This window comes from Melopsittacus undulatus, chromosome 11, assembly GCF_012275295.1.
Source record: "Melopsittacus undulatus isolate bMelUnd1 chromosome 11, bMelUnd1.mat.Z, whole genome shotgun sequence".
In the NCBI taxonomy this organism is placed as follows: domain Eukaryota; kingdom Metazoa; phylum Chordata; class Aves; order Psittaciformes; family Psittaculidae; genus Melopsittacus; species Melopsittacus undulatus.
In genome coordinates this window covers 13,994,857-14,018,868 of record NC_047537.1, presented here as the reverse complement: position 1 = coordinate 14,018,868, position 24,012 = coordinate 13,994,857, and the positions used below count along the sequence as shown (strand labels likewise).

The window sequence follows — 24,012 nt, the reverse complement described above, 5'->3', positions numbered from 1 at the left end:
AGTAATGAAAAGAGCCCCCTACTCACATCTGTGATGGCCTTCTTGGCCTTCTCTTCAGCATTGCGGGCTTCCTGGACAGTGTCCTCCATCTCACCCTGAATTTGGGCAATGTCTGTTTCCAGCTTCTTCTTGGTGTTGATCAAGCTGGTGTTCTGTTGAAGAGCATCAACATGATAATTTTCTTTTTCTTACCTTATGATATTATATGAAAAATATTGTATAAATATTGTTTTTTAATTGCACCATCAGGTCACATAGGATTCTGTTCTAAAGGATTTGCTGTGGCAGCTGTTTCTCAGCTGTGATGTGTTTTCTTATTTCAAGAACATCCTCCATACAGTCTTTCCTCACAGATTTTCAGTCAACAGAGAAGAAATTTAGACTTATAAAGGTAAAAGATGTAATATTACCTTACACTTTTCAATCTTGTGGCAGTAAAAGTGTTAAATGGTGATACAGAATGCTTATAATGACATTAAGTGATGTCAGTAATTGTATTAGTGCATTAACTTGTTAATGATCAACCTGACTTTGACTTTGCAGTCTCAAAAGTAAACCTGAAACCTGTTAAACTCAATTGAGTTGTAGGGTAAGAACCTCACATATCTCTCTAAAGTTTATTACTTTTAAGGTATCTGCACTGTGGTCTAGTGAAATTCATATCTGCAGCTGAAAAAAATCACAGTATTTGTTATCCACAGTGTGAAAATTACAGTGTATTTTAGCAATGTTACGGTTCAGTCAGTCTTCAGTTGTTTTATCTGTATGGAGATAAAGTATAAATACTAAACATATTTCTACACTGACCTGGGTATGGAGGAGCTGAAGTTTCTCACTTGCATCCATCAGTTCCTGCTCAGCCACCTTTCTCGTCCGCTCTGTCTGTGCCAGAGCTGCCCGTAGCTCCTCAACTTCAGCCTGCAACAGGTTTGCTCTGCGTTCCACCACGGCCACCTGCTCCTTGAGGTCCTCCTGTGCCCTGAGAGCATCATCCAATTGAATCTGGGTATCCTGGAAAGAAAGAAAAGAAAGACTATGAACTATATTTTCCTTTTTTCCCTTTTTCTATTTTAACTTCATTATAGATCTGATGGAATTGTACAAGAGGGAAATACATATCTTATTCATAAACCAGTGAGCACCTGTTTTGTTGTGCCATACCTTGAGCACTCCCTGTGTGTTTCTCAGGTTCTTTTGTGCCTCGGCAGCCTGGCGATTGGCATGGCTGAGCTGGATCTCCATTTCATTCAGATCTCCCTCCATCTTCTTCTTCAGACGCAGGGCTTCATTCCTGCTCCTGATCTCAGCATCCATGGTGCTCTGCATGGACTCCACAACTTTGAGGTGGTTTCTTTTCATCTGGTCAATCTCCTCATCTTTCTCTGCTATCTTCCTGTCCATCTCAGAATTTAGCTGGTTGAGCTCAAGTTGGAGGCACAGGATCTTCCCCTCTTCATGTTCCAGGGAAGCCTGAAAAAAAAAATAATGTTTGTTAATTGTATAAATATCACTGTCAGTCAATTTACATGAACTGTTCTCCTGAATAATAATGTATAACATGAGATCTGAGACTGCAGGAAAGATCGCTGTGTACCCGAAGATTTAATGATGTCCAAAATTCCCCTTTCCTGTGTGTGGTATATATGAAAAAAATTATATGCTCTATGCATATAATTTCATAAATCATATCTGAGGTTACTAAACTGTGAGTGCTAAATGATAAGTGAACAATTAAGAACAGGTTGTACCTCAGCTTCCTCCAGTGAGGCTTGGTACTCAGATTTCTCCTGCTCAACCTGCTTCTTGACTTTCTCCAGCTCACTAATCACTTTTCCTCCCTCAGCAATCTGCTCCGTGAGGTCAGAAATCTCCTCTGTGGGAACAAGGACCAGTGGCATGGTCAGGCACAGAGCAGAATGGGAAGGGCCCTCACACACCAACGTGACAGGCATCTTTGCCCACCTGCAGGCACAGACCCATGTGAAGCAGTGGGTACTGGTGGGTGTTGAGAAAGCCCTGCCAGGAGCAGAGGGCCAGGCACTTACGCTGCAAGTTCTTGTTCTCGCGCTTCAGCGTTTCCAGGTGGTCCAAGGACTCCTCATAGGCATTCTTCATCTTAAAGAGCTCTGTGCTGAGAGAGCGGGCCTCCTTCTGGGAGGCTTCCAGCTCAGCCTGTGTTTCCTCATACTTCTGCTTCCATTCTGCTAGGATCTGAAGAGAAACAGGGTGTCAGTATGGATGTGACAATGAGGAGGGGATGCTATCCCCAGGAACTCCCAGTCTGGAGCCCAAAAGACCTTGTCAAAGTTCTTCTGCTTCTTATCCAGAGCTGCACAGGCAGCATTTGATCTCTCCACGTCAATCATGAGGTCCTCCACTTCATTCTGCAGCCTCTGCTTTGTCTTTTCCAGGGAGGCACATTTGGCATTGACAGCTTCAACATGTTCCTCTGCATTCTGCAGGCGCTGTGCCAGCTTCCTCCTGGAAGGTGTTAAGTACAGGTCCAGGTGAGGAAGCAAATGGGAGCCAGTGTTGTGCAGCCAGTATGTTTTTCACAGGAGCGCTTGCACCCAATTGGTTGTGTGTGATCCCCATTTATAAAGAGGTGTAGGACCTCTCCCAGCCAGCCACTGTATTTCTATGTCTGAATCCTGGGCTGCAGGAATTCATGCTCTGCTGTTCACACTGTTACTCACATGAGCATGTCTTTGCTATTCTGCATCTGAACAACTTTGCTGCTACTGCTTTACCCTGTGCATACCTGCTCTTAGTTATATTTTGTCTCTTCCTGCCACCCCTTCCTAAAGCAGCGCATTGACTTCTTCCTGACAGTATCACAGTGGTCTCCCCAAATTTCCATTCTCAGTCTCTGCCAGCCCTGCCCAGCTTCTCCACATACTTGGCATCCTCCAGCTCCTCCATGCGCTGAATAGCGTCTGTCTCATATTTGGTTCTCCAATTGGACACTTCGCTGTTGGCCTTGGACAGGACACGCTGCAGCTCTCCCTTGGCTTCCTGCTCCTCCTCATATTGTTCCCGGAGCAAGCCACAGTCGTGGCGAGCAGCCTGCAAGGCGTGGGCCAGCGCGTTTTTGGCCTGTGGGGAAGAATGTGAGGGTGTCAATGAATGGAAGTGTCCTGGGAAATCTCCTGGCTGAAGTATTCATGGGCACTGGATTATACTACTGTGAGAATGATGGCAAGCTACTGAAGGAGAAAGAAAGATCTGTGAATCTGCAGAAGAATTAATGACAAGGCTGTAGCGAAGCTAGAGCAAAGCTTGTATGAGAACAGTTGACTGCATTACCCAAGTGTTTTTTTTCTCCCTCATGTTCATTGTGTAATTTCATATGTATCTGAAGCCCCTCCTGGACAGGAGAAATCCAATGGAGAAGACTGGGAAGCTTTCTCACCTTGATCTCTTCCTCTAGGTGCCTCTTGAGCTCCTCAATCTGTTGAGTGAAAGCCTGCTTGCCTCTTGACAGCTGAGAAATCTGAGCATCTTTTTCCTCCACCTGACGCGAATATTCCCCTGAGAGAGGACAGATGAGTAAAGGAGCCTTTTTATGACTTACTGAAAAGCGTCAACCTCGATAATTAAATGCATATAAAAATATTAGGAGTTTAACACTATTTTATTTCTTACATGGAATTCTAATCACTAATACCTATCTATATCTCTGAGAATGCTGAAATATTTTTCTTGGAGACAAGAAATGAGATACATCATGCCCCTTTTCCAATATCTGACTAGTCTTAATGTATGTTTGCACTAAGTCCCATGGTCACTTCAAGCCTCAAGCTGTCAGAATTAGTACTATACTGTGTATGTGCTCAGATACATCCCTGTCCTCCCCTACATGAGTCTGGGAAGAAGAAGGATGAAGTCTAGGTTATGAAGTAGGTGAATTCTTTGAAACTCCAGCCATAGCATTATAGAACAGTCCCATTTGAAGAGCCTTTTCATGGGAAAGAGCACCTAGATATGGTTATGTGGCACCCTCTCCAGTCAGGTCTTGGAAGCCTCCAGTGATCAGACTCTACCACACCCTTGTGAAGGTTGTTCCAGGCACTGTTTGTTCCAGTCCATGTTATTGGTCCTGCTTCAGGATGTCTGTATCTGTCTGGTATGTGTAGCCTAGCACAGGACACAGCACCCCATGTGGGCCTTCACCTGTGCAAGCAGGGAGAAGGATCACCCCCTTTAACCTGCTGGCAAGACTTCTGCATCTTGGGATTCTGTTGGCTGCATTTGTCACAAGAGCACGTTTCTGGTTCATGTTCAACTGTGGTTCCAGCAAGACTCCATGATCTTTCTCACCATTTTTTTTTTTAAAGCCTCATGTCATATACAGTGTTCTCTTTAAACCCCACAAATGTCTTACCAGATTCTGTTTGTAGCCGAGCTCTCTGAGCACTAATGTCATTAATTGTGCGCTGTTGTTCCTCCTCCTTTGTCTTAATCTCACTGAGCTGATCTTCTAGGGAGCGACACATCTTCTCCAGATTTGCCTGTTTGCATGAAAAACAGAATGAAGGATGATTGGTGGTTCAACACATAATTACTGAGAATTTCAAGTCTTCTAAAGGGCCAAAAATGAAGCCAGTTTTAGGAATGAAGAAATGATAAGAAATGGCTAAGGTAGAAGTAATTTCTATTTTAGGGAAAACAAAGAAGTGACAAGACTTGTGCCTTTCATTTCATATCATACTGTTCTGAACCAGTAAATGAGTTCCTATAGTTCTTTAGATTAGGTTCTTCAGGTGAATTGTTTTGGCTATCCACCAAATGTTATAATATATTCTTATACTACTACAGAAATATACAATTCAGTTCAAGTGATGAAGTGCAACTGTTTATTTTTAAGCATGACTAACTTAAATTTCTAAGTTAAAATATAAATACTTTCTTATGTTTTAATCACCACAAAGAAATATTCTTTTCAGGCAGAAATATCTCTAAGGTATTTGCATACCTTGGCTTTGGAGACGGACTCCATGTTACTGGCCAGGTCGTCGATCTCCATCTTCAGTTCACTCTTCTCCTTCTCCAGCTTCTGCTTCACTCGCTGCAGGTTGTCAATCTGCTCCCCAAGCTCAGCGGTGCTGTCTGCGTGCTTCTTCCGCAGGGCAGCAGCTGTAGCTTCGTGCTGCAGCGTGGCCTCTTCGAGGTCACGACGCATCTTCTGGAACTCGGCCTCACGCTTCTTGTTCATCTCGATCTGAGCTGCTGTAGCCCCTCCTGCTTCTTCCAGGCGCTCGCTGATCTCCTCCAGCTCCCTCGAGAGGTCAGACCGATGCTTCTCTGCTTTTGCCCGAGAGGTTCGCTCTGCCTCAATATCCTCTTCCAGTTCCTCTGTTCGAACCTGTGAAAGTTAATTGGTTAAATAAAGACTTCTTGATGGACAGATGTGAAATTACTATTAAGGAAGAAGGAGCAAACATTCACATCCACTTATATCAGCATAGTGCACCACTAGAAATTTCACTGAATTATTTTCTAGGACATGTAATATTTGTTTTTAGAACCACAGTGAATGCAATATCTGGTATTTCCTGTTATATTATAGCTCAGAATAGATTAATTATGTTAAGAAAGATCTAGTATTGAACTTTTCTGAAGAAATCGGGGATGTGTCTCTTGAAAATGTAAAGGAAAACAGATTTGTTAGGGATTCCCCAAATGTCAAGCCAAAACAAAACAGTGTCTTCTTGCTATCGTCAAACAAGAAGGAAGGAACCTTGAGATGACCAACCATGGGATAAGAGCACTGAAAGGAATTTTCTTCCTAGCTCTGCGTTTAGAATGTGATCTGTGTCCTGATTATGACAGATTGATTCTCAGTGGGTTCACTACTGTTATAACTCAGTAACTGATCCATTTTCAAAGCCTGCCACAAGCTTTACTTAAAATGTTTCTTATGTAGTTATGTATGATTAGAGGCCAGAGTTCCTGTAAAAGTTCCCTAAGATGGAAACAGCACCCAGAGTCCTTGTTAGCTGCTTTATTCATGTGTAGGAAAATATTTTTGTAGAACAGTCTAAGAATAAACATCTATTAATTCTAAGGAAAATGTGCTTGGCTACCAAAAAACCAAGAACTCTCATACTCTACCTGAAGCTCCTTAATTTTCTTTTGCAGCTGAGAACTATGAGCCTGCTCATCTTTTATATTACCTTGCAGCTGTCTGATTTCAAAATCCTTTCTGTTAAAGAACAAGAATGCAAATTCAATATGGTTAAGATTAAATATGAATTTTAGAATTCAGAGCATAAAAAAACAGTGCTATACTTTTTTAGTCTGTCATCCATCTGTTGCTTATCATTTTCTAGATCCATGATGGAATCCTGAGACATTTTCAGATCTCCCTCTAGTTTCCTTTTTGCTCTCTCAAGGTCCATTCTCAGTTTCTTCTCTTCTTCCAGAGAACTTTCAAGCTAAAACACATAAAACATAATGTGAAACCCATAATTCTACTTTGAAAATAACTATTATTCATTAAAAATTGATGAAGAGTGGAAACAGATCCTGTGTAAACTTCTCATCTCCACCTGTGTTACCCTCTGGCTGCAAGTTTAAAGCTGCCATTGTGATTTGATTTTGGACATTAAGCTGTCCACAGCTTGGCTGTGCACAGTTGAAATGCAAGTTTCTGAAAAATACAGAAATTTAAATTTTCCAGTAGGTGCAGTCACTAAAGTATAGACAAATTTCCAGTGTCCATAACTTCCTGGAGTGCATCCACACTGCACAGTAAGAGACCACAAATAACTGCATCAAACTTCAGACTGCTACAGATGTAGTGGTCCAGCTAATTGATTAAAAGAGGGCACAAAAGTCTACAATACTGGAATACCCAGTGATGAACATAGTTTACATGTCTAGGGAAATATAGATGTCCTGGATTCCACAACATTCTGTCAACTGGCAATGGTTTATTAGCTGGAAGTATTAGAGTTGGCTTGGCTGCTTTAGGTGTTTCTTATACTCCTAGCTATAGACATATAGACTCTTCTAATCTGTCAGTACATCCACCTACACAACCCCAAAAGTTTTCCTTACATCATCTACTTGTTGTTCCAGTTTGGTCTTGGTTTTGTTGAGTGTTGTGACTTTGTCTTCCTCAACTTGCAAGTCATCCAGTGTCTGATGGTGGGCTTCCTGGAGGGCCTTTTTCTCCTTAGTGAGTTTAGAAATATTTTCCTCCATAGCTGCCATTTCTTCAATAAGGTTCTTAACCTGTTAGACATCCATACTATGAGGGGGTGCCTTGAGACATGACAGACCGAGAGCACAGAGAGTACATCCTTGCAAAATCTTTCATGGATTAGTCAAAATGCTCTCAACAGAAGGTCTCTTATCATTCATGGTGAGTGTAGCAACAAGTGTAACGCTTAACAGTCATACCTCTCTGGTCCTGCAGTGGTAGGAATTTTTTAGTTGTTTTTGACTACCAGCTCTATCCTGCTGAATTCTATAGTGGAACATGTGCTAGACCTTCACCTGCCTCTGCAAGCTTTTCCCACTGGGATTTACAAAAGGCCTCTGAGTTGCTCTTGCTGAAAATATGTATTTTCTGCGTGTGATGTATTTGCCAGGTAAACAGCTGTAAATTCTCAGCAAGTGAGGTTCTTTATAATACCTTTATAAGGTATTGTCATGTGCTAAGCATAACCAAAGATAAGAAATACATTAAGTTTTCCATAAAAGTGAAATGAACACAACAAAGATGTGACATGACAAAGAACCTTATGCCCTTGAAACAGGTGATCACAAATTTAGGGCAGGAGCTTCTAACCATGCTGCTGGAGCTCTGCTAGCTCTATCTTGGAAACTTATTCCTTGTACTTCAAGGAACACTGCGTATCAGCAACCTTATCCCAAACACATCAGGTGCTGTGCATTAGCCTGCCTGACCCTTGCTTCCCATTTGTCTCATTTGGGTGGGAAAGCCTAACAGTAGGAATAAGGAAAGTCCACTCTGCTAAGTGCTTTAACTATGTGGTCCTGATACTGATTAAGACACTCCCTCATCCTAACACCCAGCACCAGATAGATTTATTCTGAGCATTAGTTTAGAAATATCCAGCATAATTGTAATTGCAAACTTAAGATCCAGTATTGTTCTCAGTGATGGCAGTGAAAGGAACCTCAATGTTTTAATTAGATCTCTTCTAGTATTGTTTCCACAGCAGTGGACACTCACCACAGATGTGGGCTTTTGAGTTCTAACATATATATCTCAATTCTGCCTCTTCACATTGGTTGTTGAGATGTAAGTGAAGAGACCTTTGCTTTTACTGGGTGTTAAATGAATTCATGACTGCCTGATAGAGACCCTCCTTGCTACACTGACAGTCTGAACCTTAGGAGTCAGGAAGAATTCTCATCGTATTGCCAAGTCAATGGAAAGGATGTCCATCCTAGCTAAGATGTAGTCTTCTTAAATATAAGAGAATTATAAGAAAACATTTGACATCTGCAAAATCAGTTCTCCTCAATGCACGTGAGAAAGGACCAACATACCCATTCTGTGCTGGGCTACTCATAAGCATACTAATGTGCCTCACAAGAGACACAAGTATACTGGTTCTTTATGAGTGCATATAGCCAAATATGGAAATTCTCTGTCAAGCACCATAACAAACTTTCAACTCTTTTTGAACTGTCACAGAAAACATATTTTTTCTAAGAGGAAGTTATAATTTTCACAGATTTCCTTTCACAGGAAATTAAGTGGCAATATGTCCCTCCTATGCCTTGGGCACATAATCACTTCCTTTCAGAGAACTTAGGAATGACTGCAACTTTCCACAAAACTGAAAATTGTCTGGAGAATAATAATTCCCCAATCCCCCTGTCACCTTATTCTCTGTTGCATGCTTCTCCTTTTCCACTTTGGCCAGAGTCAGTTCAAGATCATCAATATCTTTCTTCAGCCCAGAGCACTCATCTTCAAGTTTCCTTTTCTTTGCTGTCAGGTCAGCATTTGTCGCTTCTTCATCCTCCATTCTTTCACTTACTTCTTTAATTTTAGCTTCCAGCTGGATTTTATTTTTGATGAGTCCTCTACATCTCTCTTCAGCATCAGCTAGATTTTCACTCACCTATTGGAACATAATGAAGGCATATTGTATTTACCTCATGACTGCATCAAAAGGAGTGTGATCAGCAGGTCGAAGGAGGTGATCCTGCCCCTCTACTCTGCTCTCGTGAGACCTCACTTGGAGTATTGTGTGCAGTTCTGGTGTCCTCAACATAAAAAGGACATGGAACTGTTGGAACAAGTCCACAGAGGGCTACGAGGATGATCAGGGTACTAGAGCAACTCCCGTATGAAGACAGGCTGAGAAAGTTGGGGCTGTTCAGCCTGGAGAAGAGAAGGCTTCCAGTGTCTGTAGAGGGCATATAGGGATGCTGGGGAGGGATTCTTCATTAGCGACTGTAGTGATAGGACAAGGGATAATGGGTTCAAACTTAAACAGGGGAAGTTTATATCAGATATAAGGAGGGAGTTCTTTACTGTTAGGGTGCTGAGGCACTGGAGTAGGTTGCCCAGGGGAGTTGTGAATGCTCCATCCCTGGTGGTGTTCAGGGCTGGGTGGGACAGAGCCTTGGGTGACATGGTTTAGTGTGAGGTGTCCCTGCCCATGGTGGGGGGGTTGGAACTAGATGATCTTAAGGTCCTTTCCAACCCTAACTATTCTATGATTCTAAGACTCTTTCAAAACCCAACTGGTTAGAAAGCGCAGGGAAACAAGCGACAGGTCTACTTGCACCAGACTGTCCTTGCCCACACAGTATCCTACTACCTTTTAAAACCTGACAGTATTCCTATCTTGTGTAATTTCAGACTTGTCTCAGCAGTATTCCAGAGAAAAGCATCAGTTTTTGCTCCACAGTTTCAGTTCTGTCTGTGACAGAAAAGCACTCCTGTCCCGGCTCCCTGTTATAATGGTCAGCAGATGAGGAAACAGCTTGTATTTCATCCAGAATCAGACTCCATTGTTAGGAGCACACTGTATATATTGTAGGACATCTGATTCTTCCCCTAGTGATTGCTTAATAATGAAGTGGGGTTACATGGGCACCCAGTCAGAATCTCCTGTATTCCTACTGGTAGGAGTGTTTCATATGTGCTTTGTAGTCATTTTGTTTAGGTGTAAATGACAAAACCAGGTAAAAGCAGTGGAGAATCCAGCCCTTTTACATGTCTGTTTCTGAAGGATCATGGAAAAGGGGAGGGAAAGCAGAATAAGAAGTGTGTTAAACTAAAAACTGAGGTTACTCACAGATTGAACATGAAGTTGTAGGTCATTTTTCTCCTGCACCAGGGTCACCATTTTCTCCTCTAGCTCTTTCCTTATTGCCTCAGACTTTGTAAGCTCTTCCTTGGTTTTCTCAAATTCCTCTTTCATGTTGGCTATCTCCTTCTCAGATTCTGCCTTCTTCATCAAGGGTTTAATCATGGTCAGCAGCTTCATCCAGGGCCAGTGCCTCATGTTCAGGAATGCACGAATATTGTCCTGGATGGTATAAATGGACTCTCTGAAAATACATGAAAACACAGTTTATGAGGATGGTAAGACTTGGGTTAGAAACACTCTGATTACTGGCTAGATGGCATAAATCTTTTGCCTCAGAGAACTTTTGCATGAAATTTTTTCTTCTTCTCTATTAATAAAAGAGTCGTTTCTAGGCCATTGATTGCAGAATGACTGGTTCAGTGGCATGAACAATAACTGTGTCTGGATATAAGAGGGAGAAATACTCCAAAGCAGACAAACTTCTCTGGCATGTTACCTGGGAATCTCTGAGACTTTCCTTTGTCTTAAAGAAAGTTCAAGTGTTCAGGTAAATACCAGAGTGAAAACTGACATCCTTGCCAAGTATTGCTGCTGAAATCTGGGAGTTACTGTCAGCTGTGGAAACAGCAGCTTGATGCTTTTTGGGTCACTCAAAATAGCAAATACCATATTAGAAATATAGAAATTATACGTTGGAATGCAAAAGGGTGTTGTTGATGCCCGTAGTTCAAAGGGTAATTAGACAATTCCTTCCAGAAAAATCCAGTCAGAGTTACTGAGTTCTTAGAAACTATACCTGGCTCAGGAAGCCCCTGAGCTAAATATATCCTGCATAGTGTTACAAATAAAAGCAGCTGGTTGGCAGAGCACCCTATATATTTATGCAATCCTTGTTCCCCCTAAAGCTTTCGCTTGTCAACATTTGAGAAAATTTGCTTGGCTCACCCAGTGCTGCCACTCCTACACTATAAATTTTGCATGATTCATCCAGTTTCAAAGGGAGAGAGCTGAAAATGGGAAGTGCATCCTGGATGATTGAAAGTACGGAAGTACCTTCTTTGTACAAGCTAGAATTGTTCATTGTAGATGATGGGTTCATGAAAGAAAATGAATGAGAAGGAGAGAAGAGACTGATCATATGCCATTCCTTACAAAACACAGTGTGATCCAGTGAAATTATCAGACAACATGTTCAAACCAGACAGACCTCAGCTGGCTTAGATGGCTGTCTCTGTCATAGGTTAAGTGCATTCCTGGAGAAAAAGTTCACTGTTAAATACTTAATATCATGGTCCAGCTGCACGGTCCAATTGCTTAATAACCACTGCCAGAATTTGGAAGGCTATGACAAGGAAACTGTTTGGGCTTGCTCTTTTTCCCCTAGTCTTTCTAGGGGTCTCTCCTGAGAACAGGTTTTTGTCTCAGACAGTGTACTGCATTGATGGACTTTGGGTCTGACACAGCATGATTGTTAGTATTTTCTTACATTACCTTTTTCCACCCATCATTTTGTATTTTTTTCTCATGAGAAACCCTCTGCAGAAAGCTTGTATACTAGTGATGAGGCTCACAACCTTACAATCTCTCATCTCTTCCAGGACTCCCAATAGACCAGCCTTGAAGAAAACCTAGAACATAAGAGTGTCAAATATTTTGAGGCTTAGGCAGCTGATGCTGGGTAGTACAAGGCAGTTTTGGAAAAATGCCTGCAGAGTAAAAATTTAACAGCTAAAGAAATTTTGTGTCGGTATTCATAACCTCAGTGTTCCTGTGATTCACAACAAGTTATTCTATGAATGATCTAATCACATTATTGCTGTGTTATTTGATGACTGCTCCAGTGTAGTCTGTAGAAGAGTTAGCTCATCAGTAGTTCTTAAAACAAAAAGTTAACTTTCAACTTAGTACTGTATCTTACTCTGTCTCTTTGCTATACTCTACCCTTCTGTGTTAGGTTCACAATTTGCTCACTGACTTAGAAATGGCTTGAGAAGCATATGTGATGTCTACTCAGTAGGGTAGGTCATTTGTTTTTTGTTCAGATATAGTAGTGCTTTGATTCTGCTAATCAGAGAATCAGTGTCCCACCTGACACTGCTTTGGATATGGAAGATAGACTTGTGTGCCTATATCCTCTGGAAAATCTGACTGTCCAAACTTGTCTGAGCCTGTCTAACATGCACTAGTACAAAAAAGTTCAACTGGCAGAAGAAAGGGGCAGCACTAGTTCTAGTTGCAGCTACTCTGGTCATTCTGGTAGTATGGTGTTCCCAGGGCTGACAGTGTTACCCCTTATATATAACTCCAGAACCTGAGAAGTTTTCTGTACCCCTTCTTGCTTTCTTTCTAACCATTGTGAAAGCTGATTTCATAAGCAAGAAATGCTTTCAACAAACAAATTTTTTTTCTCATAATCATACCCACTCTTCCACAAGGGCTTTACCTTGGTGTGGCCAAATTTGTATTGGTTGTGGTCAACATCAATGGAGGAAAGAAGCTTTTCTGAAGCCTGCTTGCTGTCAGTGGTTTGGTCATCTGGAATGGCTGAGGCATTAAGTATCTTGTACCTGTGGTAAGACAGGTTGCAAAGACTGACTGCAGGCAGGGTGAGGAAAATATGATCCATCATATATCATAAAATATATGGAAGCTGAGCTATCTGCAAGCAGCTGAATATGCCATCTGAAATGAGACAGTCTTGCCTGAACGGAATGTGATGACAAGAGGACATGTCTAGTCCTCAGCGGAATCTGTTGGCTGTGTAACAACACAGTATGTTGTTACATACAAAACTAATGTGTGTACTGAAGAGTGCCTGTAGGTCCAGGAATTAGGAAGAACATAGTGAGAACATGTCAGCCTCTTCTCTTGTTTCATTGATCAGAGGGATGCTACTCAAAGTTGAAGATGAATTAAAACTATTAATCAAAATCAGCTGTATTCTAAAGGAAATACAGGTCTTGCACAGCTCACAGCTCTATAAAGTTGTAGCAGTGAACTGAATCCTTTAGATTAAAAATAGCATAGTATTATTCTATAAATGCTAAAAGCAGTTTAAGCTTTTTGTAAGGGAACTTAATGATCAAGGTAATCCTGTGTCATGGAAAGGACTATCTCATCCTAAACGGATTTCTTCAGGTACATGAGGATGTGTGACTCTGCACTGGAACACTTCTTATTCTCAAGTCTGTCTTGAAAGAGAATATGTAAAATTGAGACAGTGATAGTGGTGCAATGAATTTATTCTCTATTTTAGGCTTCCATTGTAGTTCCTCCTGTACTTCAGCACATTTGCTTTGAGCTTAAAGCACTTTGTGATTGTGAACTATAGCCATTATGGACAGATTCCTTCACCTGTCATGTCAAATTATGATTTGAGAATTGAGAACAGCTAATGCCTTACTGAACGTCAGGTTGCAGGGCATTTTCAGAGAGGTCTTGGGTCCTTTTCACACCGTTTCAACATGAAAAATGCTACAGTCACATTTAAATGTAATAGCAGCCAGTTCTGATTCAAGTGTTTATAGCAACTGAGCTCATATTTAATTGTCTCCATTTTAAAGATGAGAAAAGCAGGGCAGAGGATGCAGGCCAGGGGAAGAGCATTGGGAAATTCTTGGAGTTTTGCATGCTTAGTCAGTGCACAGTAAGAAGACTGAGCTGATGTGTGTTGTTTTTGTATCTGTTCTCTTGGAGACTTACAAAGAGAGTCTCTAATGCCACGTAATGCATTACACTGCAAGCATTTTGCATCTCTTTGAACCATTAGGCATTGACTCCAGTTTAGAAACTGTACTGGTTCTGAAGAATCAAAAAATCTCTGGTCTGATCAAAGAAGGAAAGACTGGGGTGACGTGACAGTATTTATTACTTGGTTCTCTCAAATGATTCTAATCTAGTCTGATTCAGAGGGTTTCCCTCAATGATGTCACCAGACTTGTCACCTGAGCTGCTGGTTTACTGAGGCTTTATCTTAAAAGGCAGTAGTAACTGAAGACTTACCGTTGCTTGAAGTCTGCATAAAGGATTCTGCTTGGAAACCCTTTTCTGCAAATTCGAATGCCTTCTAGAACTCCATTGCACCGCAGCTGATGCATCACCAAGAAATGGTCCATTTCACCTTAAACAAAATACATCCATTGTGACTCTTCCTTTCTTCCAAAGAATCTCCATATGTTTTAGCATTACAGAATGACCTCCTTTTCTTTTTTTCTTTTTTTTTTTTATAAATTTCAACTGTCTTTTGATTAAAGATGCAGGAATTGGAGAGAGAACATGTCTTCAATTCATTCAATTTGCAGAGATCGTACTAAGAAGAGCAGAAGTTGTGAATTGGCAACGGCCAAAAGGCATGCAGCCATGTTAGTTAAATATGCCAGGACAGTGGTTTAGGAGACCAGCTGAAAGATCTTCTACAGCATCAGCATTCACATTAAGAGTTGGTAGAGGTGGCACAATGCAGACAATCAGCTCTTCACATTATATACCTCACATTATACCTTGGATCTGCCATGCAAGTATTGACTATACTCAAATTTAATTAGATTTGATAGCTAGATAGATTGCAACACAGGAAAGGATAAGCAGGTTGCTTAAAGCTTTCAGTCTACCTGCAGAGGACAGTTTATTTAAATTGGAAGAATTATCTTTCTCCTTCTAATATATCTATTGGAGATAATAATCGACTGTATTTAGAATCCTAATTTTCAAGCATTACAAAGTACAATTGACAAAATAAAAACCTCCTGGAGCCACTGTGTCATGCAGAAATTTCCACCATCTGCCAGAGACTTTAATTAGTATGGTGTGGTCCATACCCTTAACTTTATCTTTTCAGTGTAATCTATAGTTGTACCCAAAGAACTTGTTAGAAAAGTTCAGCACAAGCAGCCAAAATCCAGCTAAAAATCAGAAGATGTCCAGTTTCTGTCCCTTCACTTAATTTTGCTCACACAGCACTACTTTTCTTTTTCTTGAAGGGCAAAAGTTAAGATTCCCTCTGAGTCAACTGTCAAAACAACCAACCAAACATTAAAATGACAGCAATATCTAGCAAAATAATTAATTCATATATGCTTTTCTATTTTAGTAGGTTTCCTTAATTCCCCACTTACACTTGACTATCAAGACCCCAGTGGGATTCCTCTTTCTTCACCTAGGATACAAAGTGTGGACATTTCCATTTGGGCTTCATTTATAGTCAGTGGAGTAAAAAAGTTTCTTCTAGGATGTGATTCATCTCATCCTAAGGTAGATGTATAAAAGAGGACAGATGAATCATATCTTAGAATGCCAGCTTCTCTCCACTGAATATAAAAATGGTTTAGATGAATAGCTGAAACGCGAATGTCATTCATGTATGTGTTGCTTAAATCCTGCTTGTGGTTTTTGGGGTTACACAGAGACATAAACAAGAAAGGTAAGGAATGTTCTGAAATAGGTCTTTTGTTTCCTGAGCAAATTAAACAGATGCTAAGCTCCTGTTTCCTCATATTCCTGTTGCAGCCACTACATTCTACCAGTATCTACCTTATCATTCTACTAGTACTTATAGGACAAGAGGAAACAGCCTCAAGCTGCACCAGAGGAGGCTTAGACTGGATTTTAGGAAAAAATTTCTTCAGTAAAGGGTGGTCATGCATTGGAACAGCCTGCCCTGAAATGGGAAGTGGTGAAGATTCCACAAATGGTGGAATCACTGTCCCTGGAAGTGTTCAGAAACTGTGTAGATGAGTACCCTAGTGACATGCTTTAGTGGTGGCCTTGGCAATTCTGAGGTAAAGGTTGGACTTGATGGTCTTAAAGGTCTTTTCCAACCTAGTTGATTCTATAATTCTATGACTCCTAAAACCCACACAAGCAAGTCTCCTCCCAGGTACTTTAATTTAGTGGCCACATGAAAATACTCCCAAACTTGACTGTGCCCAGAGACAAAATTCTTTGTGAGAGTTTAATATTTAATTATATAAAGAAAAGAAAAAGGACATTTAAATCAAAATGCTTTCCAAGTGCTAGCAGCACCCAGCAGCTTGTACCTGGAATTCTGCAAGTGATACATGATTTCTTTGACAGTCCTCCAGCTCAGTGAATCAGATCATAACACTGAATATTTAGAAATTGGTAAGTGGTCTTGGGCTGAACCCAACAGTTCTGAATGACACGGTAGTCCTTAAAACTAGGCACTTTTTAGGGATTTGCTAGTGCTATTACACACAACAGACCATTTCATCAGCTGTGATCAAGCCCATCTTATTCATCTTCAGTGCTGTACACACATTAAGATGGGTAATTGCTGTGGACTGTGTAAGGCCCAAAATTTCACACTCACTGTAAACAATAAAAAAAGATTTATTTGGACATTGTCTTGCAGGCCAATTCCTACAAAAGTTTCACATGCAAAAGGAGCTGTTCTTGGAGAAGTTGATGTAGAAGCTAAGCAGGCCAAGTTCCACCAGTCCCATGTCTTCAGAGTTTAATGATGGACTTACCAGGTGTTTTGGTCTCATTAGGAACCAGGCATCGCACAAAGTGAGGATGGGTACTTCTCAGGTTAGTCATCAACTTGTTTAGATTTTCCTATGATAGACAAAACATGGGTTTGAACTTTGAGGGATAAAGCTTTTGAATCCTCATTCAAATATCAATGACTTACAGAATCTCAGAATGGTTTGGATTTTAAGGGGCCTTTGAAGTTCATCAAATCCAATACCCCTGCCATGGGCAGGGACATTTTTCAGTAAACCAGGTTGCCCAAAGCTCCGTCCACCTGACTAGAAACACTTCCAATGACGGGGCAGCCACAGCTTCTCCAGGCAACTTGTTCCAGTGTCTCACCACCCTCACTGTAAAGACTGTATTCCTTAAGTCCAGTTTAAACCAACCTTCTTTCATTTTAAAACCATTGCCTCTAGTCCTGTCACTACATGCGCTATGAAAAGTGTTCCTCTGTCTTTCTGATAAGCCCCTTTTATATATTGAAAGGTTGCAGTAAGGTGTCCCTGAAGCCTTCTCTTCCCCAGGCTGAATTACACTAACTTTCTTCATAGGAGACGTGGTTTAGCCCTTGGATCATTTTGATGGAAGCATGGCTCATATAAAAGGAAATTCACATACCCTGAACACAGCAGACACTGTCTGGAAAGAGCCACCCTTCTTCTTACCACCTTTCTTGCCACCAGAAGTATCACCTTTTAAGAAGTAGATAAGAGGCGAATGGTTAGAGTAAGCAGTATGTTTTGTAGGCATCACCTTCCTTTTTTTTGGTCATAGGCCAATAAAATAATCAACTTTGAATTTTAAAGACTCACTGCTGCATGAGAGTTTTAGTGAACTGCTGCTAGCTGGTTGTTGAGCAGTGTATGGTATACTTGCTCTCAGATACATGATTTAGGTTGCATCATAATGTACATGGCTTTAGTGGTGTGGAATCCCTGTGGCCTGACATAACTTTCATAACAGTATGCTGTGCTTCTAGTCACTTTCCTTCTACTTACAGACATAGCCACAGTTATTTTTTTATTTAATTAGATGAAACACCACAAGAATGTGGCTTAGCAGTTGACATTTGTTTATCAGTGCAGTGAAAGCTGCTTTAGAAACGTCTCCTAATCCAGTGTTCCAGCTAAAAAAACAAAGATCTATCCTGGTTTATTGCTTCCCCATGACAGGAAACAAATTACAGCCTCAGAAATACAAATCCAAGCAGCTCATTGCCTTTTAGGATTTGCTCCACCATTGAAGCCAATAAAAGTGAGACTTAAATGAAGTCTTTGTTCTCCTAATTTCACACTTTATCCAAAATTTTATCTTCACAACCTTTTTGTCTCACCTTCCTTATATTGATGATACCTACAAAGACCACAGCTGACACATCCCCACTATTTCCTAAGAGCTTGCCTAGACACATTATCTCAGTCAAACTGGACTGCAGGAAAGTTCCCACTCAGTACCTTCTTGAACCCCAAACCCTGCTGTCCATATGCCTGATAGCTGAGTTGACTACTGCTGTATATTGCCTCGTCTTTTTGCCCAGCCTTCAGGCTGCCAGAGTATTGGGAGTTTTTTGGTAGAAATCTGTGCTGCCAGTTTTGGTAAGGCAGACCTGTTGACTGTCCAAATTGATTATCTCCAGCCACAAAAAAGTGCAAGAGACTGGACTGCTCTCTGATGTCCTTAGAGGACTATTACACTGTATTCTCTGTCTCACATTTTCCCTTGCAACACCAGAACTGCTCAGTTGGGTATGAAATAGTTCCATGGACTCCTTTTAGTTCTTGTAGTTCACCTCAGTAAACAAAACTCTGTCCCCAAAGACTAGAAAGTGCTTTACTTAAAGTGTACTTTACATGTATAGTTGGTACCTGTCTAGAGGATGAGTAAGTATGCACATGATTCACAAAATAGTGAGTCACTTTGTATTGGATTCACTGTGTTTTAATTCTCTGCACCACATGAATGTGGTGTTTTCAGCAGTTCTGCATGTTGATATCTTAATTTTGGCATAACTGAGTGCACACAAGAACAAGGTCACCTTAGGGGATGATAGAGAGTCTAAAGTATACCACAGAGAGCAGAAGAGAAAGTAGACTTTAGTTGGTTCTTGCCTTATTGATCATCACTGATAAAGCACTTACTTGTTTCTGTACTCGCATAATTAGAGAAAAGGAAGGACAGTAGCTTCAAGGATGATTTCTGATACAACTCTACCACACTTTCGTTCAGGGGGTCCTTGTTCTTGTCAAGCCAGCCAGCGATGTTGTAGTCCACAGTGCCAGCATAGTGCACCAGAGCGAAGTGAGCCTCAGCCTTGCCTTTGGCAGGCTTGGGCTTCTGGAAGTTTTTATTCTTGCCCAGATGTTGGTCATAGAGCTTGTTCTTGAAAGAGGTGTCAGTTGCCTTGGGGAACATGCACTCCTCTTCCAGGATGGAGAAGATGCCCATGGGCTGGGAGGAATATGAAAACATGAAGAAAATGGTGTGGAGAAGAAAAGTAAACAAAATGTTACCTTCCATATAATTTGTGGCTTGTTTCAGTGACTATAATTTATATTGCCTATATTGACTATAATTAGTCTGTATTACTCAAGCTACTACCCATGAACATGGCAACTCAACAATACTGTTTGCAGTATTCAGAGATACATGCACCTTTGAATGAAAGACTATATATACATATTTTAATCTATTGTTTTGATCCTCATTACCTTACATCATTAGGAAGTAGGTTTCTGCATCCTGTATGTGAGCCTGATGCTGTTGTGTATGTCTGTTACAAGCCATAAGGTTGCAATTGTCAGTGTGAACTTAATTTGATGGCTTCTCAGGAAAGTGCAGATAGCTGATATCTACCGGCTCTGGTTCTGTCTACAGTGAATGTGCATGATCGATCAGATTTTCCACACCTTATATGGAGTGTAAATGACAACCTGCCACTTTAGAATACCTACAAACTTTTAATTTGTCTCAGAATTTAATTTACAATGAGAAGAATTTCAATACAGAGATGTAGGCACATTCATAGAGCTTTCATTGGAGTTACATTAGGTATCTTCTGATAGTGCAGACAAGCACATCCTCTGATATTACTGGAGACAATGTACCTCTCTGGCCTAGAGAGAATTCTACGAGTTCCTTCTTTGTATGAAACTTTTTTTTTTTTTTAGTTTAATTTAATAAGATGCCATGAGATGCTTACATCTGATTTCAGCTAGATAGCTGCCAGAGCTAGAATCAGGGTTTTTCCAGAGCACCAGCAACCACAGAAAGTGGATGCTGGGGAGGAATGCTATGCTTTGAATGAAGACTTTGCTGTCTAGGTGTGGCTGCTGTATGAGAGCTAGGGGGTTAGCATACATCTTGCCTAAGTGTAGGTGTCTATAAACCAGAATCTAGATCTGAGCTAGCTGTCCAGATTGCTCTTCTATTACAGAACACATTGTAAAGACATTTCATAGAATCCCTAACAGAATGTACCAGATGATTTGCAGCTTAGAAATGTTTGCTCCTTTTCTGTCATTGCAAAAGATTTTACAACATTAGATCAGCATAGGTGTTTTGCTTCCTCTGGCTTTACTACTGTGCATTGCATAGATAGGGGACACAAAATGTGTGGCCACTGAACACTTAGTGTGGATTTGGGGTGTTAAATACAGTAATAGGCAACAGGCAGTAGCTGTGAATGGTAGTGCTGCCTGTAGATGCTGCTATGTGGTGGGAAGTGTGGGAGGTTAGCAAGAAATGTGTCACATGTGCAAAGGCATAACACATAGAATGAATATAAAGCAGAGAACATGAATGTGGGGCATGAATGACAGTGCTGGGAGCAGATACCTGTATGCTCCTGAGAAGGAAGATGTTTGCATATGCGCATATTGGATTTGTGCATGATGTGTAAGTGCTGTGCACAGCCACTAGACACTGGCTTGTAACATAGCAGTGAGGGGTTCATTCTCATTAAGATCCCCAGTGCAGTGGCAGTGAGCAGTGACAGAGGGGCCAGAAAGGGCTGTGTTGCTAGAACCAGAACTTCTACCTGTTACAGCAAGTAGTAAGACTTGAGGTTCACCTTACTGTTAAAGGCAGTTTTGTTAAACACCAAGTTAACATTGTGTACCTCCTCTCTGTCCACCCCAGCAATGTTCAGGTAATCATTTTTATCACAGAGGGAGCCTGTCATTCCCAAAGCTTTGGGTCATGAACGACCTTTTCTTATGTTAGAGGGTCATTCGACATATGTGGCCATTTATTAAGAATGACTGGACTAAAATAAATGCCCATGAAAGAAACATGCTCTCCTAAAACGAAAAAAAAAAAATCCTCTACCTTCTCAATGAGCTCGATGCAGGCAGCCAGGTCCATCCCAAAGTCAATGAATTCCCATTCAATTCCTTCCTTCTTGTACTCTTCCTGCTCCAGCACGAACATGTGGTGGTTGAAGAACTGTTGCAGTTTTTCATTAGTGAAGTTGATGCACAGCTGCTCCAGGCTGTTGAACTGCAAATTCAAAATATGTAAAAAAGCTAGTTAGTTTGGAAATGTCATCAATGGGCAATTATACTCACTGTAACTCACATCAAAGATCTCAAAGCCAGCAATGTCCAGGACACCAATGAAGGATGCTCTGGGTTGCTTTGTATCCAACTGTTGATTGATGCGAACAACCATCCACAGGAACATCTTCTCATAGACTGATTTAGCCAATGCACCCACAGAATTGTACACCTGTAAGAAACACAGCCAAGGCAGTAATGAAAGTTGAGTTAGCTTTAAAGTTGAAAGAACTGCCTGAATAAAATGAAAAGCTGATCAGTTGTTGAGGTACCTGTTGGACGTTTTGTCCTTTAGTTACAAATTCATTCCCGACTTTCACCCTGGGATAGCATAAAGCCTTGAGGAAATCAGCAGAATTCAGACCCATCAGGGAGGCAGCTATGTCAGCCTCTAGGATCAGAAACAGCAAAAGAGGTCAAATGAGATAAAGAAAGCTGTCTTGGCCCTCTAGGATGTTCCTGTTAAATGAACTCACTTTCTGTGCTATTCAAATGCACCTATTGTTAAGGAAAGTTTCCACTTTAATATAGGCAGTGTCTCAGCTGCAGCATACTCCTCTTTCATGCCTGGAGGGCTGCAGCAATGCTTCATTTCTATGTATTTCTGCCTCCTTGTCAAGCATAAATTTAGTCACTGACTTGCAACAAACTGAAAAAAAAATAATTTCTGGAAGGGAAATTCATTCTCAAAGTGTTGGGCACTTTATGGGACAGGGTTGCTAGCTTGTGTCCTGTTGCAGTTCACAAGCAAAATCTGCAGTCAACACTACCTCCTGTGCCATCTGGCTCTGCCTGCTCCTCACGCTGCTTCTGCTTGAACTTCATGTTCCCATAGTGCATGACAGCCCCCGTCACCCTATATATCCCTTCCTTCTCTTCGGGGCTGAAGCCCAGGATGTCCACGGCGTTCTGCAGAGGCAACAGGGTAGGTTAGACAAGCACAAGGGCTGAAGAACAGGGTGCTGTAACAGGTACATGTGCTGTGATGGGAAGGTAGGGTTTCTCCCCGTCTTTTTGCCTCCCTGCCTGCACTGAGCTATGCTTCCCTGGCCACAGTTGCTCTGACTGTGGGGCCATCCTGTGGGTGCTCCCCTGTACTCACATCCATCGCCAGCAGCTCCTCAGCGTCATTAATACTGGAAACAGTGATTTCTCCTTGGCTCACGTACTGGAAATCGTAGGGGTTGGTGGAGATATGGAGGAGATCTGCAGGTATATAGGACACCTTTGGTGGCACTGGGGCAGGTCATAGTGGAAAGAGGAAGCACTCACTGAGCTAAGCCCAGCACTGCTGGCACTCACCAATGAGCTCTGGCTTCTTGTTGGACATTATCTGATAAAAAATATGATAGCTTCTTTCACTGGACAGCTGGAAAGTCACTCTGGATTTCTCCAGAAGATCTAATCAAAAGAGAGATGTCATTAGCCTCCTGGTAAAGTTGAGATCCTTATTGCACAAATTCTACCTCCACTGACTTGCTCTAACTCACAGGTTTCAATATCTGCAGAGGCCAGCTTGCCAGTTTTTCCAAAGTGAATCCGGATAAATTTTCCCTGTCAGGTAGTACAGATCAACCCATTGGTTATAGCAATCAAGGAATGGTACATGTGTGAGATGTCTGCATTCCACCAAATAAATAAACTCACAAAGCGTGAGGAGTTGTCGTTCCTCACAGTCTTGGCATTGCCAAAGGCCTCCAGCAGCGGGTTGGCGCTGATGATTTGATCCTCAAGCGTTCCCTAGTTACAAGAGAAAAAGCTTCTTGTGAAATTTTACTACTGGTTAAAAACAAATGTTACAAAGGAGATAACATGAACAGACAATTTTTATACTTCATATGTGATTTTTAACCTAAAATTTATTGGAGTTTTTAAGCCTTTATTCACTCATGAATATTGCTGTTGGTTCCAAAGTGGAGAGTTTTTTAGCTGCATGACTGAAGAAGGTATGATCAGCATGTAAAGCTTTGGTATTGTATTGTGTCACCCTTGTTAACTGCAAAAATATGGTGAAACAAGGGGAACACAAAATCACAAAATGGAATATATAAACCTTTAGAATTAGTCTTAAGCAATGTTAAGTTCAATGGCTTTGTAACAGCAGTGGAAAATTACTGAGGTGCATAATACATAGAAAAAATAGAGTACAGATAGAGAACATACTGGCACAAGATAAATCGTTATAGTTGATGTAGTCTTAAGAAAAACAGTCTAGAAAAACAGGACGCAGGGATAAGGAGTATCTGGGAATAGCAGGTATCCAGGATAGGCTACGGGTAAACTAACTGATAAGTAGGAGGATAGGAGGGTTATTATGTCTCTGGTGCTAACGAACCAATTAAACTGGTACAAGCATCTACTGCGCATGCTTCAAAGGCTGCCAGAAGTGAAGAAGATTGTTGGAAGAAGTAAATGACCCTCAGAGACCACCACCACAATTCTGTACGCATGCGGGGAGCTTTCTGGAAAGTGATGTAATCCATACGTAGCCTCATGAATATGTATGTATGCCCAGGGACTATATAAGGATGGCTTGTGTAGCAATAAGGAGACACACGTTAGGAGGAGTTATCCCCCGTGTCTCCCGGCGCCGCAATAAAGAATACCTGCTTGTCAGCTTGAAAACTTTGTTGGCAAGTTTGTTCCTGGAGTTTTCT

General features: G+C 41.3%; 1 protein-coding gene across 1 annotated transcript in view; it reads right to left on the bottom strand.

The window, feature by feature from the left end:
• LOC101878209 (myosin-1B-like) overlaps window positions 1–24,012 on the bottom strand; it is a 28,222-nt gene that overhangs the window by 100 nt on the left and 4,110 nt on the right. Inside the window, exons 6-33 of the mRNA XM_034067713.1 lie at window positions 23,003–23,095; window positions 22,846–22,909; window positions 22,658–22,756; window positions 22,458–22,561; window positions 22,126–22,264; window positions 21,628–21,746; window positions 21,378–21,527; window positions 21,129–21,299; window positions 18,941–19,250; window positions 17,421–17,494; window positions 16,796–16,883; window positions 14,310–14,427; window positions 12,751–12,874; window positions 11,799–11,935; window positions 10,293–10,548; window positions 8,865–9,107; window positions 7,063–7,239; window positions 6,292–6,437; window positions 6,115–6,205; window positions 4,976–5,365; window positions 4,385–4,511; window positions 3,413–3,531; window positions 2,900–3,096; window positions 2,298–2,481; window positions 2,046–2,211; window positions 1,749–1,873; window positions 1,387–1,470; window positions 27–67 (exon numbers count right to left, since the gene is read on the bottom strand). Of these exons, the coding sequence (XP_033923604.1) occupies window positions 27–67; window positions 1,387–1,470; window positions 1,749–1,873; window positions 2,046–2,211; window positions 2,298–2,481; window positions 2,900–3,096; window positions 3,413–3,531; window positions 4,385–4,511; window positions 4,976–5,365; window positions 6,115–6,205; window positions 6,292–6,437; window positions 7,063–7,239; window positions 8,865–9,107; window positions 10,293–10,548; window positions 11,799–11,935; window positions 12,751–12,874; window positions 14,310–14,427; window positions 16,796–16,883; window positions 17,421–17,494; window positions 18,941–19,250; window positions 21,129–21,299; window positions 21,378–21,527; window positions 21,628–21,746; window positions 22,126–22,264; window positions 22,458–22,561; window positions 22,658–22,756; window positions 22,846–22,909; window positions 23,003–23,095 (4,136 nt within the window). The remainder of the gene's footprint in view (window positions 1–26; window positions 68–1,386; window positions 1,471–1,748; window positions 1,874–2,045; window positions 2,212–2,297; window positions 2,482–2,899; window positions 3,097–3,412; window positions 3,532–4,384; window positions 4,512–4,975; window positions 5,366–6,114; window positions 6,206–6,291; window positions 6,438–7,062; window positions 7,240–8,864; window positions 9,108–10,292; window positions 10,549–11,798; window positions 11,936–12,750; window positions 12,875–14,309; window positions 14,428–16,795; window positions 16,884–17,420; window positions 17,495–18,940; window positions 19,251–21,128; window positions 21,300–21,377; window positions 21,528–21,627; window positions 21,747–22,125; window positions 22,265–22,457; window positions 22,562–22,657; window positions 22,757–22,845; window positions 22,910–23,002; window positions 23,096–24,012) is intronic.